The sequence below is a fragment of the Oryzias latipes genome, chromosome 1 (assembly GCF_053564925.1).
Source record: "Oryzias latipes strain Hd-rR chromosome 1, Olatipes_Hd-rR_3.1".
NCBI lineage: Eukaryota > Metazoa > Chordata > Actinopteri > Beloniformes > Adrianichthyidae > Oryzias > Oryzias latipes.
Genome location: NC_136237.1, coordinates 35020766 through 35036601, shown reverse-complemented (window position 1 = coordinate 35036601; position 15836 = coordinate 35020766). Strand labels below are relative to the sequence as shown.

At 42.1% G+C, this 15836-nt stretch overlaps 1 protein-coding gene across 1 annotated transcript; it reads left to right on the top strand.

Moving 5' to 3' along the window:
• The first annotated feature begins 330 nt into the window (after positions 1-330).
• Positions 331-10962, top strand: zgc:66455 (uncharacterized). Its single transcript, XM_004065773.4, has 10 exons — positions 331-566; positions 648-678; positions 1038-1624; positions 5335-5731; positions 6665-6706; positions 6805-6905; positions 6972-7033; positions 7117-7283; positions 7551-7706; positions 10474-10962. Exons 1-10 carry the CDS (start codon positions 363-365, stop codon positions 10851-10853), a joined length of 2127 nt encoding a protein of 708 aa, XP_004065821.4. The 5' UTR covers positions 331-362; the 3' UTR covers positions 10854-10962.
• Positions 10963-15836: the final 4874 nt, after the last annotated feature.

Sequence of the window (15836 nt, the reverse complement as noted above, 5' to 3'; positions counted from 1 at the left end):
CACCCATCCATTTGCATTTCAACTTTATTAGCACACCGTGTTTATGATTATTTGTCCCTCCCTCCAATAAAAGCACAAATTGCCTAGAGCTGCTTTGTTTATCAGGTTCTACTTGCATTTAAAGAACAATGGCATGCATAAAAAAATGAAAAGTAGTTGAACATTTGTCAAATTTATTAATGTTTGACTTTTTGACTATTAATTTTCCAAAAACAGTGTTTGTAATTCTTATTTAGTGTTGACATCTTTTTTGGCTGATTTTTTTAATGTCTGTTTAATTTTAGATCTGTCTGTAAAAGCACACTGACACCTGCTGGACGGAACGTGTACTTCCTGCAGGTAAAAGGAAGTTCAATCAGCTGATGCAGAGCACCTGCGCAGACAGGACAGGAAGGAGGGAGTTTTTTGTAGCTGACAGGGAAATCTTGAAATTATTTTTTCTCCTTAAAAAAGTTGAGTGGAAACAGTTTGGAGAGTCAAAAATGCCTCAAAAGAGCAACTTGAACGTAGCTTTGCTCCTATTTCTGCTGATGTTTGGAATTTACTGGAAACACTGTGATGGACAGGTAGGAGGGGGGCCTTTGGAAATGAGCTAATTATTAAGGACAATTGTTAAAACATTTTTTTTTGTTTTTTTTTGTCTGTAGGGGAACCCAGACGGTGCCAGCAGGCCTCCAGGTGAGTCTCTGTCATGTTTCTGAAATGTGAACATTTACTGGTAACCGTTTAAAGAAAGCAGACTGACAGTTTTTCATAAAATTATGCAGGTTGCTTCATTGCAGATTAAAAAATGCCTCATGCTAATTCAGCTTTATTGTGGATTTTCTAATCTGTGACTCAAAGAACTCATCAGAACCAAGAAAGTTCTGGATGATGAGCCAAATAGCAAATAAATAAATAAATAAATCTGCATTTCTGCTTGTTATTTAAAGGTAAACTAATGTTAGCTAAAATCTATAAAAGTCTGTTTTGCTTTGAAACTCGACAAACGTAGAAAGTAGCAGCAGGAGGAGCTCATGGCGGATTGTCTCCCCCAGATGGGCGGGGGGTAGACGGCAGTGCGTTCTTCGCCCTGCGCAGCTGCCACCAGCTGCTGCGCAGTGACAGCGGCGAGTTCTTCTCCCCTGAGTACCTGTGCTCCAACCCCCCTCTGTGGTGCAACTGGACCATCCAGGTGGATCCTGGGAAGAGGATCCACCTGCACCTGGAGGACCTGACCCCTGACGAGGCCTGCCAAGCCAAGCAGGACCAGATCCACGTGGACGACCCTGCCGGACAATCGGGCGGGGAGCACAAAGTGCTGCAGAAGTGCTGGCAGGAGGCCAAGTACACTTCATCCTCAAACATCCTTCAGGTGGTTCTGCTGATCGGCGGTTGGCCCAGCTCCTCCTACAGGGGCTTTTATGGACGCTACCAGGCCTTCGGACCCCCCGTGGTTTACAACCCAGGGGAGGACGGGGGGATAAGAAGCAAAGAATCAGAAGCGGAACCTGGACTAACAAAGTTCAGCGACCCGTCTGTGAACAGCGAACAGACAGGTCCTGAGATGATGTACGATTATTATGATCCTGCCACGATGGCTGAGCGACCCTGGGAGTCCAAAGCTTCCAGTGGAGGCACAGAGGTAGAAGCACACACTCATCTAACATCACTGCAGCTGTTTCATTACATACTTTACAGAAAAGACCGTTTTTAAAGATTTATCAAATCTTTTGATGAAAATCAGGACACTTGTTTAATTTTTGTTGTTCTGGGTCATTACAGATGCCATCATCAAGAGAAATTACCTGTTCACATAACACAATTCTAATTTTACAGAGTACATTTTTATGGTTTTTAGGTAAACCCACTTATTGCACTTGATGGAAAACATAGTAACTTCCATTGCTTAACCCGCGGTATCTCTTTTGGGGTCATAGGGTTACTGGAGCCTGCCCTAGCTACTGTTGGCAGGGTACACCCTGGACATGTCGCCAGTCTGTCCCAGGGCACACAATCAACACAGTGACTTAAAAATACAAATGATTGAAAGATTGCAGATTAAAAAAACCAAACCAGGCTGGTTAAATTCCAAGTCGTCTCGTATAAACTTTCACTCCTTGTTTGTTTCTGCTTTTTCTCTAAATTTCAGTTGAGTTCTTGGCTCAGTCTGCAAAAGTCACAAACTTTAAAATGTACTTGGAGGAATTTTACTAAGTTCTTCTGTATCTGTCAGTTTGACAGCCCACTCATAGTGGTCAGTATAAAGAAGGACTTTGAGTTGACTCGCTTGTGTGACTTCTGTGGCAGCTGATGGCTATGAAAATGACTACTGGTCAGCTCTGAAGATGTTGAGGCAAACCATCAGGCGCCTTAGTAGGAGGTTGAGGTGTTTTATTAATGCTGTCTATCGTGTAGACAAGGAGCTGTATCTTTTTCTGAGAAAACTGTTGCTTGGTAGAAGGAATGCTCCTTCCATTGAGGATCTCCTCTATCCCCCTAAAAGACCTTATCACAACCTGAGATCACTGAGAAAAGTTTCTAATGGCAGAGTCCTGGAGTTGAATGAGTTCTATCCCAAGAGCCTTAAGTGTCTAGATGTTGTGGGCCTGTCTTGGATAACACGCCTTTGCAACATTGCATAGCAGTTGGGGGCAACTCCTTTGGCTCGCAACTGGGTTGATTGGTGAAACTGGGGTGGCAACTGGGGTGAAAGGTCTACCTGGTAAAGTCTACTTCAGGGTGCAAAAGGGGAGGATTGTGCTTATAGGGCAAATTCAGGACACTCTTGTTTTTCAGGGAAAAAAGGACAAAGTCAACAGCCTACAAAGCACAGGTGTCAAACTCCAGGTCTTGAGGGCTGCTTTCCTTCTTATTTTCCAAATCCTGTAGCTTCTTGTTGGTAAAGCACACCTGATCCAGGTAATCAGTCGCATGGAGGGCAGGAATATTTAAAAAAAAAACTAGCCGGATGCTGGCTTTCTAGACCAACTGTTTGACTCAACTGTATCAGGTGCTTGAGGGTTTGTGGAAGTTTACCCAATCAGTCCACATGTGTTTTTGAAACATGGAAGTGGTGATCATGTCCTTCTTGTTGTTGTGCATGGGTGTTCTGAGAAGTCTGGGTACGGACCCTTGTAAGTTTCAATTATCTGTGGAACAAGTTCGGAATGTCAGGATTCGTTCGCAGTGCATGTTTGACTCTGGAAGTAATCTTTTAGTCACTGGTTTGTTTTTTATGCATATAATTTGTAGGATCAGCCTGTTGGTTACTGGAGGGAGTTTGGTTTCGGGAAGACATGATTAAATCTCTGCTTTTTTTGCAGATGACGTTGTCCTGCTTCACCTCAGTGTGTAATGTGGCAGTTTGCAGTCGGATGATGGGGCTGTTGTGAAAATTGGCACCCCCAAGTCAAATGTCAATTCTATAACAAGAAAAGGTTGAAAAGCAACTGATTCAAGTGGAGTTCTAGTATCTTAGGGTCTTGTGGGGGAGAGATGAGTAAACATGTCCTCCATGTAATGCGGTCAATTATCGTTCCTTCTCTTGAGCTTTAGGTCGTAACCAAACCGACAAAGTTTGCAAAACTTGTCCGGAGATGGTCCTTAGATGTTTTCGACTGTTCGTTTTGGGGAAAATGTAGATTTTATTTTGACAGCTCTCTGCTCTTAAATGCTTCCGTTGTTGTCTCTCGCAAAGCGCAGATGTGAAAACAGCAAGTAATAAGGAACTTCTTCCATTAGGCTGAGAGAAAAAAAAAAAAAAAAAACACGCGCCCCCCACCCCCGTAACTTCTGCTAGTTGCCTCTGTGTAGCTTCATTTTAAGCTGATCAAGCAGCCAAAGACGAAGATTTTTAACAAGATCCAGAAAGAACTGGAGGATCAACCTGTTGGACTTACAGCAGCAACAGAAAGTTTGATAAAAAGTTTTGATTTGGAGACGGCAGTGTCGTTTGATACTGATGCTATGCTATGATGTCTTGCTAATGAGCTGTTCCGCATGTCCCCTACATGTAACCATGGACCGGTTTAAAGTCAGACTTGCAGATGTGGCGGAAAAATGCAACAAAATTAATTCTCAGAACATTTATAAAAACTGTTTTTTATAAATGTAAAAAGAGGCACTTTGTATAAAACTTTATTAGTAGCGCCTGTGTACATTACAGAGCCGGTGTTGATCTGACAAAAAGCCCCCCTCCTTGTTTGAGTGCTGCCTCTTTACTGTCAATGGCAAGAATCCAAAACATGATCATGTCTTTGTTAGGATTTCATGTTAAATGGAAAAAGTGCTTTTTCTGTCAATCTGCTTCTCTTTAGTAAATCTGTCCTTGTTTTCTCAGCAGGTTTGAATTTGACTTTACAGTTGGTAAAGCCAAATTGTTACAGTTGGGGGGGCATTTTTCAGCAAGAAAACAGAAACAACTCATTTGTGGTTAATGAAAAAAAACACAGTATGGAAACACCAAAAGCAGAGCGCAAAGATTGATTTCTAATCAATCATACTCTGCCGAGTGTGTTCTAGTATCATACTAGCGGTAGCTCACAAAACACCTTCTGCATTGTTCTGCAAACATATTTACAGTTTCTATTCAGTTGAACTTTTGTTAGTCAAGTTTCAAAGGAGATGTTAAAATAAAAGTTTTTGTAAAATGTATTCCATTTTTAAGTTTTGCTAAAAAAAAGGAAAAGCAGGGAGAAAATAAGCTATTCTAATTGGGCTTGGAATGAAAAAATTGGAGATTTTTTATTTTTTGCTGTATCGCCCAGCTCTACTTGGATGGATCGGGCGCCACATGGGGGCCCAGACAACACTTGGAGTTGCAGTTCCTTGGTTTGCCTGGAGAGACCTTTGGGTCCCTTTGGCAGAGCTTAGGAGGATCAGAGCATTTTGGCTTTGGGTGCCTAACCCATGTCCTGGTTCCAATTTACGTAAGAAGAAAAGGCAATCATCTTTGTAAATGAATATGGAAAGTTTTAAAATAAAAACAAAAACAAGATTACATGACTTGCAGACAGCTTTTCCAAAACCAAGGGAAACATTCACAAATTAGAAAAACTGAACTGGCAATTGGTGAGAAAAATTTTTATTTTAAGAATACAACTAAAATCAGTCCATAATTATTTTGGTTCTCAATCATCTACATTTTCAGATGTCTTGGTTTGGGGCTACAGACAAGTTAGGGCCACAGATGGAAATTAGCTATTGAGCTACAATCTGGTGCAACCATCTTTGCTTTTTAAGATTAACATATTTGTATGCTGTCCTGATAGATAAACAGGTCTCGTTCTGCAGATTGTTTCAGTCTTCCTCACAATCTCTTTTGCTTTTGGGATACTGTCCGTCTCCTTCCAGGTGGTTGAAAACCATGCATCTTCCGAGAGCAGCCATTCTTATCAGTTTGTGGTGTCACCGCCGTCCGGTCACAGGACAACATTCCGGTCAGGAAGAGGTGTCGCTCTCAGCCAGTCTGACTCGGCAGCCTTACCTCCACAGTGGCGGCAGCAGGACAAAAGAGCCCCTAACTCCTCATCACCAGTGCAGGGTAGTGTAGAGGAAGCTCCCACTGCAGCACAGACCGAGAGCATGAAAACGAGCAGACCGGACGAGCTGATGCCTGCTGACGGAACCAAACGGCCTGAGGCCAGAGACGCCTCGGACCAGCTCCCGTCTGACGCACCAGATCCAAGGAGCGCAGAGCAACATCCTCCTCCTAGCGTGGTGGAGCAGAGATATGACCACAGAGAGATCAGTGAGTAAACCTGAGCTTCTCCTTTAGGACTCTGTTAAGAACGGTGGCTGAGAGGTGCAAGACACGTTTACATTTAATATGCAACAACAACAAATCCCAGTACAAATGAACAGATACTGAAACACAACAGCAAATCACGGAAAAAATGACAGAGTGCGGAAACACAACAATGAAAGCGGAGACACAGCTTCTAATAGAAAGGGACATAATATAAAACCAATTGTTTATGATTCTTTAAAGTTATTTGTTGCAGTTTTCTTTATGTGGGCATAATACACAAAACGCTAACTCACCGTGTGCAGCTCAACAACAAATCATAGATGTTGTCGTTACGTCACTTCCGGTATAAAGGGTATTCCCTTTCTGATGGCTTTCGTTTTAACTTTCCTTAATTGTTTCTCCATCCTCGGCTGTCGTGTTTTTGTTTTTTGTTGTACGATAATTTTTATTGTAGTGCCTTTCATGTATTGTTTCATGTGTTTATAATGTCCACATAAAGAAAACAGTAATAAATAACTTTAACGAATCATACACAATTTGCTTTAAATTCCATCCCTTTCTGTAGGAAACCATGTCTCTGCTTTCGTTGTTGTGTTTCTGGATTTGGTCATTTGTACTGATATTTGTTATTGTTGTTGTATCTTAAATGTAACTGCCTTGCACCTCTCGTCCACCATAGTTTAGCTACGTTCACACCACCTTCAACAACTCGCATCCAAGCTGCCATTTCCAATGAACAGCCTATGCAAGTGCGTAGACTTGCATTTCGGGCTCCTGCATTCATGTGTCGCTACAAAATTTCTACAATTGTTTTCAGGCTCTGTGTACAATGTGCAGATTAGTTAGTAACATATAGATGACATCCTCTCCAATTCACGGAAGCGCCACCTGTTTAAATTGCGGTTGTATTTCTTTTTTTTTTTTTTTTTACAGAAACTGTGAAAAATCACACTGAAACTCTTCATCTTCCTGGTGGTGAGTCTTTGCTTTCTGAGTATTTCTCCCCCTTTGGTTTTTTTAAACTGTAATTTGACTCTGCTGGTGCTCTGGTACCACGGTTTGCTCTTGAGCAGATCACCTGTTCGAAGTGGCCATCGAGGTGAATTTCATTCCCGATCTGGAGGAGTCTTGGGACGCCCTGGCCCGTTCTCTGCTGCTATCTCTGAAGGCTTTGGTATGTGGATGCAGAAACGGACCATGAATGGTCTCCACAGAGGCTCATCGTTCTGTCTTTATGTAGATCAGCAAACACCTGGATATTCTGCACAAACAGCTCACCCTGTCTTCTAAAAGAATAAAAAGGTTAGTTTCATTGTCACAGCAAGACTTGGATAAAAGTGTGGTTTCCTCATTGTGTCATGGATCTCACTCCACCTTTTGGGAAGGTTGAATGCAGGTGCCCTGTACATCCTCTGGCTGCAGATTGGACAGGGGCCTGGAGGTGGGCAGGTCCACAGGGCTGTCCACTCTGCCATGCAGGGCCTCCTCTCCTCAGGGGTCAACCTCAGAGTCAACCGCAAGAACGCCATCATCATGTCTGTGTCTACTGCAGGTAAAGCAGGGCCTAAAGTCCGGTATGCCTTAAGGAGTTAAATTGAGCCACAGTGGTGTTGGAAAAATGAGATTGGGCAGAGAACAAGTACATTTTGAACATTTCAAGTGAGAACGAGATCATAAAGAATCAGGAGTCAACTTAAGTTTGTCAGTCTGATTCTACTGAGAATGTAGCTAACATGAGTAGCACATACCCATACTAGACCAGTCATGAAGAAACAAATGCAGGTATGGTTGTCTTTTTAACTCTGATGTTTTGTTTCAGATGTGAATGAGTGTGGGACCAACCTGGTTCTCTGTGACGCTAATGCAGACTGTGTGAACCACTTTGGCTCGTACTCCTGCCATTGCAGAGAAGGCTTTAAGGATGAGTCTCGCCTGGGATCAGGAGGAACCATCTGCACGGACCAAAAGACCACAGGTACAAGCAAGCTTTGCCTTTGGTTTCTGCAGCTATCCCGAGCCTCAGACTTCCTGTTTTGCCTTATGTTTCGGTATTAACGTTTACATTATTTTAATTTTATAACATCGTAAAGCCCACAACATCAACAAATTGACAAATTTCAATTTTTGGGGGGAATTAAGAAGTTTTTTAAACCCTTTGAAATCCACCAAAATGTTGCAATATCATGTTTTATTAGATAATAAGGAAGAATTGTCATTGTTTTTACAAAATCTTTATTTATAGTATCAATTATATGTTGGGTGATTTGGTCAGTTTTTGCTCACACCAATGTTAGTTTAAGATGCAGAAATATTACCATGAGTGTCCAGGGAAGAAGCACGTTATTTACCCACAGTCTCATATTTGATTCACACATTTTTAACACAATATAACTGTATTTTAAAGAATTAATCATGAACAAACTTTGAATTCTTCTAATACAAGTAGTCATTTTTAAGATAAATAAAATGGACCTTTGTTCACTATAAAGGTTTTTAAATTAGCTAAATGTTTCCTGCCAAGTGTTTGTGAAATTTTATTTAAGCAGCCATAGTGATAATGCTCTACAGCAGCGGTCCCCAACCTTTATTGCACCACGGACCGGTTTGATGTCTGGCAAAATTCTCACGGACCGGTATGTTATATGTGGCAGACACACGCTGCAGCAACGCTGCAATAAAGGCAGAGACACGTGATACGATGTACTCTGCACTTTTCTTTTGACACACTAAACATCGCATAGGTGTCATCATCCTCTCCCCTTCCCACACTCATGGTGCTAAAAAGAAGTAAACACAACAGGAAGAAATAACTAAGGGTGAAACAACAGAACTGCCAGATGAAAGGACCCGTAGGCAAAAAGAAACACCCGTGCTCAAACCTATTTTGACCAAAGTAGCCAAAGGGGATTGATTCCCATAATTCTCTGTGACTCCAGCTCCGACGGTAACCCCTGCAGCCTGTGGAACTCCGACAGCAGACCAAACGTGCACGTGACCGACACTACAGTACAACAAAATAATGACTTGCATGAAAACATAACAATAAACACGAATTATGACATGAGCAACGTCCTCTCTGCCCGCAACACTCCCTGGTCGCAATTATTATAACATTTAAACATGCCTTCAAAATAAGTGCATGGAAAATCCAATTCACCATAATGCTGTGAATGGTTCGAGGGAATCTCCCGTTGGGATAAATCCGTATATTAAGTAGGACTCCTGATACTGTCTAATAAATGTAGCTTTCTTTTTTTGGAAGTCGAAAGCTCCTCTTCTGTCCTCTGGCTGGGCCTTTTCCACTTGGCAAAGAAACTTTCCAAAGATGTTTTTTTTTTCCTTCATTTTGCTAGTTCCTGGGTTTTATTTTAGCGGTAACTTATCATGTGCCCGAGGCGAGCGACTTGACCTGCGTCAAGAGTAACATAAACGGATGTAACAGAGAATCGGGCAATTTTTCAAAGTCAAACATCTTTCAGATTTAGAAATAAATAAAACGGAAGTAATGAAAGTTATATTATTTTTCTCTGAGGCCCGGCAGCAAATTACGACGGAGTATTAGGGCCACCAAAAAAAAAGTAAAATTACGACATTTTTTCTCGTAAATTTACGAGAAAAAAGTCATAGATTAACAAGGAGAAAACACCGAAGTTGTCCGTTTATCGGAGCATCGCTTGAAGATGAAAGATGTGGAGCCTTTTGTGAAGCTTTATTTCCGGATTATAGGTTTAAAACAAAGAGATTCTGAACTTTTGGCGACTCAAAATCAGATTAATGTCCGTGGAGCCGGGGTTCAGTGTCAGTAAAGCGGAGTTTCATATGTAAAATAAGGAGCTCAGAGACATGTTTGGGTGTAGAGGACCGCTGCAGCTTTTATTCTCCTTTTCATTCACAAACCCTGAATCTTCATCTGTCACCTTACGTCATGAACCTGTCATCAGATCCGAACACCAATGCGGAAGTAAACATCCCGTTATATCATTAAACAACAAAGATGAATGAAAATAGTCTATTATATTAGCATTAGAATGTTGAAAATGCCAAAAAAAGTGATCCTCCTCCTCAGACGGAAGCGTCACACAAACGTAGAGATCTTGTTTTTGGTGGAGGAAGAAAGGATTGAAGTGGAAAGCTGCAGGGAAACCGATGGCTTCATCGGTCTGCAGGGACCCTGCAAACCAACCATCAATAAATAAAACTTTAATAAATTGTAAATCAAACAAATGAGCTTCCAGATATTTGGAACGTTCAAGCTCATTCAGCTCACCTGTTCAACAAAGTTTAGTCGGTCTGCTCTGTTGCTGCGAGGCGTTCACCTGCTGCTCTGCATGTTCACTTCCACTTAATATCGTAAATTTGAGTTTTTTTTCTCATATCTTACGACTTAAAATCTTGCAAAATTACGAGTTTTTTTCTCCTAAATTTACGAGATAAAAACTCGTAATTTTACTTTTTTTTTTTTTGGTGGCCCTAATACTCCGTCGTACCAAATGACCCACGGACCGGTACCGGTCTGCGGGCCGGGGTTTGGGGACCACTGCTACAGGACAGAAAATGTGTACTAAGTTATATACAAATCGTTGTTAAAGAAAGTTTGGATCATGCTAATGAGATGGGGGGGGGGGGGGGGGTGTTATCAGAAATGCTACATATAAGAATAGTTATGTAAGGTCAGCTTCCAGTTCTGGTTTTTACTTCCTGCTTCACCTTTTGACTTCCTGTCTGCTTTTGTTACCCCACAGACTGCAGCTCAGGCCTTTCCTCTGAGACAAAAGGCGTCTATATACTCTTCTTCCTCCTCAGCTCGCTCATCCTAATGTTGGTGGCGGTGGCTGGAACGTTGTACCACCGCCACCACAGGGGGGCGTTCCTGGTCCGCTGCCATAACAGCGGCAGCATCTCTCCCCCTGATTCCAACAACAACCACCTCCACCACGAGGACCACTACTCTAGCCCCGCAGACTCTGACCTACCTCCCCCACCTCCGCCTGCCAGAGGCTCCAGGGACAGCTGGGCTCCTGGCAAAGAGCGCCGCCTGCCTGTGGACCTGCCGCTCCTGCGCTTCAGCCCCCTGTTGCCTCCAGACAGTTACATCGATCCACAGGATGGTGGAAAGATGTGAACCCACTGGGACAACGTGTCTTAACTTTATTCATCAGTTTATTTCTTTTGTGCTTAATGATGCTCTTGTCCACAGTGTCATGCTCAATAAATGTCACAACAAAACAGCATTTTTTGGTTGCATTTTTTTTTAAACGCTCTTCCATGGATTTGCAGAGTAGTGCTGTCTGCAACAGCCACTAAATCAGTTTTATGCTACTTTCACTCCGGGCATGTGTTTTATGCGCAGTTATTGTTGTGAGGGGTTGTAAGCCAGCGGGAGAGAACCCAAACAGCTGGATGTCGGGTAATGGGGTGTGTGTGTGTGTGTGTGTGTGTGTGTGTGTGTGTGTGTGTGACCTGCTCACAACTTTAGATTCAAACTTATAATGAACTTCTGCAGACACTCTCAGAAAATGACAGCTTTTTTGACTGAAGGCCCGTACACACCGAGACGAATATTCGCCAGGCGTTATTCGCCAGCGTTTTTCGCCACGTTTTTTGTGTTCACACCCAGGCGATTTTCGCTGACGATGAGCCGAGCAAACATGCAATTTCATTCCCTGACATTAGATGGCGCTTAATGTAAAACAGAAATACCCCTGTACACAAGGTGGCGCTGCGCAACTTTACGCTTCTTAAAGTCGCTTTTCACTCAGAAGAAGAGAGCAAGTATTTATGCGCTTGTCAGAATCATACAGAGAAAACATGAATATTTCAAGCATCAGTAGCTCCAACTGGTGCTTGGTAAGGGGATATTTTAGAATGTCCGTCATTATTTCTTCGCGGCAGTTTAGACTCTACTTGGCGTCTATCTTCCTCGATGGTATGTGTGCTCAGCAAGGCAGTTTTGTGTTTGACTGCCCCCAAGTGGTGTTTTACTGTAACTTCAGAAGCTCCAGAAAGCGCCATTCTCATTGGTCGAATAGATTTCGACGCGAGGCGTCAAAAAAAAAAAAACTAACCCGAGGCGTTTTTTTTTTTTGACGCTTTGACACGTGGCGTTTTTTCGCGTCGGTGTGCACACTCTCATTGGTGCCCTTTGTTTAGTCACGAGGCGTTAAACGTCGCCGAAAATCGCCGGCGAAATTCGTCCCGGTGTGAACGGGCCTTTAGGCTAAAAATGACCGAAGACCACTGAGAACGCTTATACATTATATCAAAAGATAATCGAAGGGAGACTTTGAAGGGCCAATAGCAGAAAATTCCGGACGATGTGCATGGAGGTTTGTTAGATGCTGGTTTCTTCTTCTGCCAACTGTATTAATCTGAATTCGAGTCCTAAACATATCCAATAAACTTCATCAACATGAAACATGCTTGGCCTTTTGTGTTTCAGTTGTCTCCTCCAGCATTTACTTCCCAGCCTGCTGTTCGTCCTCTGAATGCTGCTCACGTCCAGCAGATGGAGGGAAGCGATCACCGGGCAGATTGTCCACGGGGTGGAGAGGAGAGGTGGATGCTGGTGGATCCACCCTCCAAGCTCAGCTTGTTTCCTCACCTGGCAGTTTGAGGTCAGAAACACCCCCTCCGTTTTATTTGTTTTACATCCAACACACTATGCCGCGCATCATCTCATTACCCATCATCCCCAGCACACTTTGTCTCCTCTGTGCTTCAGAATATCTTGTAGTTTTCAGTCATTTCAAAATGCAGATGAAAAAGTACATTTCCATATCTTTTTAAATGTACATTAATTTAATCTTTTTTTTAAATGTGCATTTTATTTTTGACTATTATTCAATTAAAACATTTCTTTTTTGTCTTCAGTTCGAGCCCCTTTGTGTGAAACTTTGACCTTTTGATTAGATATAAATCTAACTTTGTCTTTGATTTAACATAATGTGTAAAAGTGGCACCAGCCTCACTAAATACTAGAAACAATGAAAGAGAGATTTCAATAGGGTAAGATGACTGTCCATAAAAAAATGCATAAATATGAAGTTGTTCACAAATTTTAACTCTGTGCACAACTTAAATAAAAATTTTGAATAGAAAAGAATATAAACTAAAATATTTTTACGTGTGACGTGTCTGTTTTGAATCTGATTTGTCTTTGATTTGAATACAGCTCTTGCTTGTCTTGAATACGAAAGTTTCCCTGTTAAGCTGTCAAAAATACGTCACAGGGTCGCAGTCATACTTTGAAGAAACATCGATTCAAATGGGTGAGCATGCGCATTAAGGCTCATATACTATACTAATACAGAATTCAACTTTTTAGAAACTTTTGATCCCCTGGAAGGAAAATTATCTTGATACCATAGCTCTGTTTCATAATAATAATAAAAAACATGACATGCTGCTTTTTTTGTTTCCAAGAGAAAACAGCTGATCAAATAATAAATGATTGGATTTATCTGCGCTTTTCAAGACACTCAAAGCGCTTACATTGTGTCCATTATTCATTCACACTTGGTGATGGTAAGCTACTGTTGTAGCCACAGCTGCCCTGGGGCAGACTGACAGAGGCATGGCTGCCAGTTCGCGCCTACGGCCCCTCTGACAGTCACAGGGACATTCACACACCAGTGGAGCCACGCTGGAGGCAAGGAGGGTGAAGTGTCTTGCCCAAGGACACAACGACAGTTGGCTGGGGGGAGCGGGGATCAAACCACCGACCCTTCGATCATTGGACAACCTGTTAAACCGCCTGAGCCTCTGCCACCCACTACAAATAAACAATACATCGCACCCGGAAGTGGTGTGAACAAAGTGCAGCAGATGTCCCTCTTATTAAGAATAAAAAAGTCCACGTTTATATTTTTTCTTCAAAGTTGTGCACAAAGTATTAGTTTTTACACAACTTTGTCCCTATGAATATTTTTCATTTTGACAGATTCCTTACCCCATAGATTTGTAAATCAACAGACTGAAGCTATTAAATATGCTGCAGTTTTAGATAATACTCCACTGAAATATTTACAGAAAAAAAGCCAACTTCAGAAACATGGAAACTAAAAAAAGACAAAACATGAAGGATCTATTTGCTATTCATCAGTTTTTTTCTGTAGAAAAACTGCCACTGCAATAAAAGTCACTGCTTCCTGGTTGAAGCGTCTTTAAAAAACAAAAATCCTCCTTCACAGCCATCTTGAAAAACCCAACATGTTGTTTTTAAGTAAAGTACCAGACAAATATGAATAAACTAACTACTGGATGCTGTACCCCCCCCCCCCCCCTCCACGTAACCTAATTGTTTCTTCAGAAAGGGCTTAAAAGTGAAAAAGTTCATTTTTGGAGAATAAGTCTGCTTTTTTTGTTTTTGTTCTCTTTTTGCATAGTTTGGCTGGGGCTGAGACGTACTTGTATTCTCAGATGCAACTTGAATGTGGTTTAAAAAAAACACCAAAAAGCACTAGAGTGCTGTAGGTGTCTATCAGTATTTGCTACTGACAGCAGCATGAGAAGCCCCCTCAGTCTTATATCGAGCTTGGTGGAATTGTTTCAAAGCGACAAAGAGGATGAAGAATTCAACGGATTAAGGGATTTGAGGTGATATAAATACTTTAGTTGACTAGTTCTCTATGCTATGGTTATCGAAATAATTGTTCATATGCTGCGCTAATTTACTAGATTCCAAATAAATTTCCCCCCAAAGTGCGATTTATACTCCAGTTCTGCGTTAGGAGAGTCTCAAAATTCACCACAGAGATTTATCTCACAAATGTGGGGAGATTAACAAATGAGAGGGGGTTTCTAGATGCACATTCTGCAATTTGTATGATGTGTAGCAAAAATTATGTTTGTGAAGCATCTATTGTGTGTTTCTAAAACATTCATTGCGAATTTCTGAAAATGTATTGTTTTTGTAAAAGACAGCGTGTACATTTGCGAGAAACACTTATTGTGCATTTGTGAAACATTTAGTGTGCATTTCCAAATGTGTATTGCACGTTTGCATAAATTTACAGTTGTGAATCGGAGTTTGTCCATTTCTAAAATATGAGACAGTTCTGGCCTCATAGTTGGCAGTGCAACACAAAACTCCAACACTCTGTGGAACAGAGTTTGATGCAGATAAGGCTTGTTAAATGCTTCCATGGGTCACCTTCAGTCTGTGTTTGTCCTCCCCGTTCCCCGTTTGTGGTGGGGGGGCAGCAGCAGGCTGCCACCCTCACACCGTGCAGAATGCGACCACCTCCATGCGTGATGTGAAAGGTTACAATCTGCCCAGTGAGAGCCAAATGGACACCACAGCAGCAGAAATCCTGACTCCCACACAGGTAACAATCAGTTTTTGCTCACAGAGGACGTGGACTTTTGATTTGATTGCTAGGAATTGTGCAGGATGGGTGTAATCCAGAACCATGACAAGAGATATTCATTAATACAGTGGTTCTCAAATGGGGGTACGCGTACCCCTGGGGGTACGTGGAGGTACTGCAGGGGGTACGTGACGCTTTTCAATATATCTATCTAAATCAGTAGGCTCATCCTAATAATAAATCTTGAGAAAAATTATTTTGTAAAAAGTTCGATAAAATATAAATATGCGTTCATGCACTGAATTTTATATTCAGTAATTAGTTTCAATATCCTTTGAAATAAAACTGTGCCCCCCCCCCACACACACACCAAGTTAGTTTGACCCACTGACGGCACGCACTTATCAACGACCTGTCGTGACCATAACGCTGTAACTATGGAAGCGTGGTTAAAGCGCAGCAGCCATGCTGCTGAAAGTACAGATGGACAAGTGAAAAAGAAAACAAAACAAGAGGCGACGAAGTCCAGAAAGTACAATGAAGATTATGTTTTAATGGGATTTACGTCTGCGAGCTCTGACCCACCCCAGGCACTGTGTTTTTTTTGCGGGGAAAAGTTAGCAAACGCTAGCATGAAGCCGGCACACCTCCAGCGGCAGATTTTTGTTATTCATGTAGATTCTTTTTCTTCCCCGTGAACCGCCACCTTAACGTGGTGGGGGAGTTTGAGAGCTCGGGTGATCCCAGGAGCTAAGCTGTCTGGGGCTTAAGCCCCTGGTAGGGTCTCCCATGGCAGA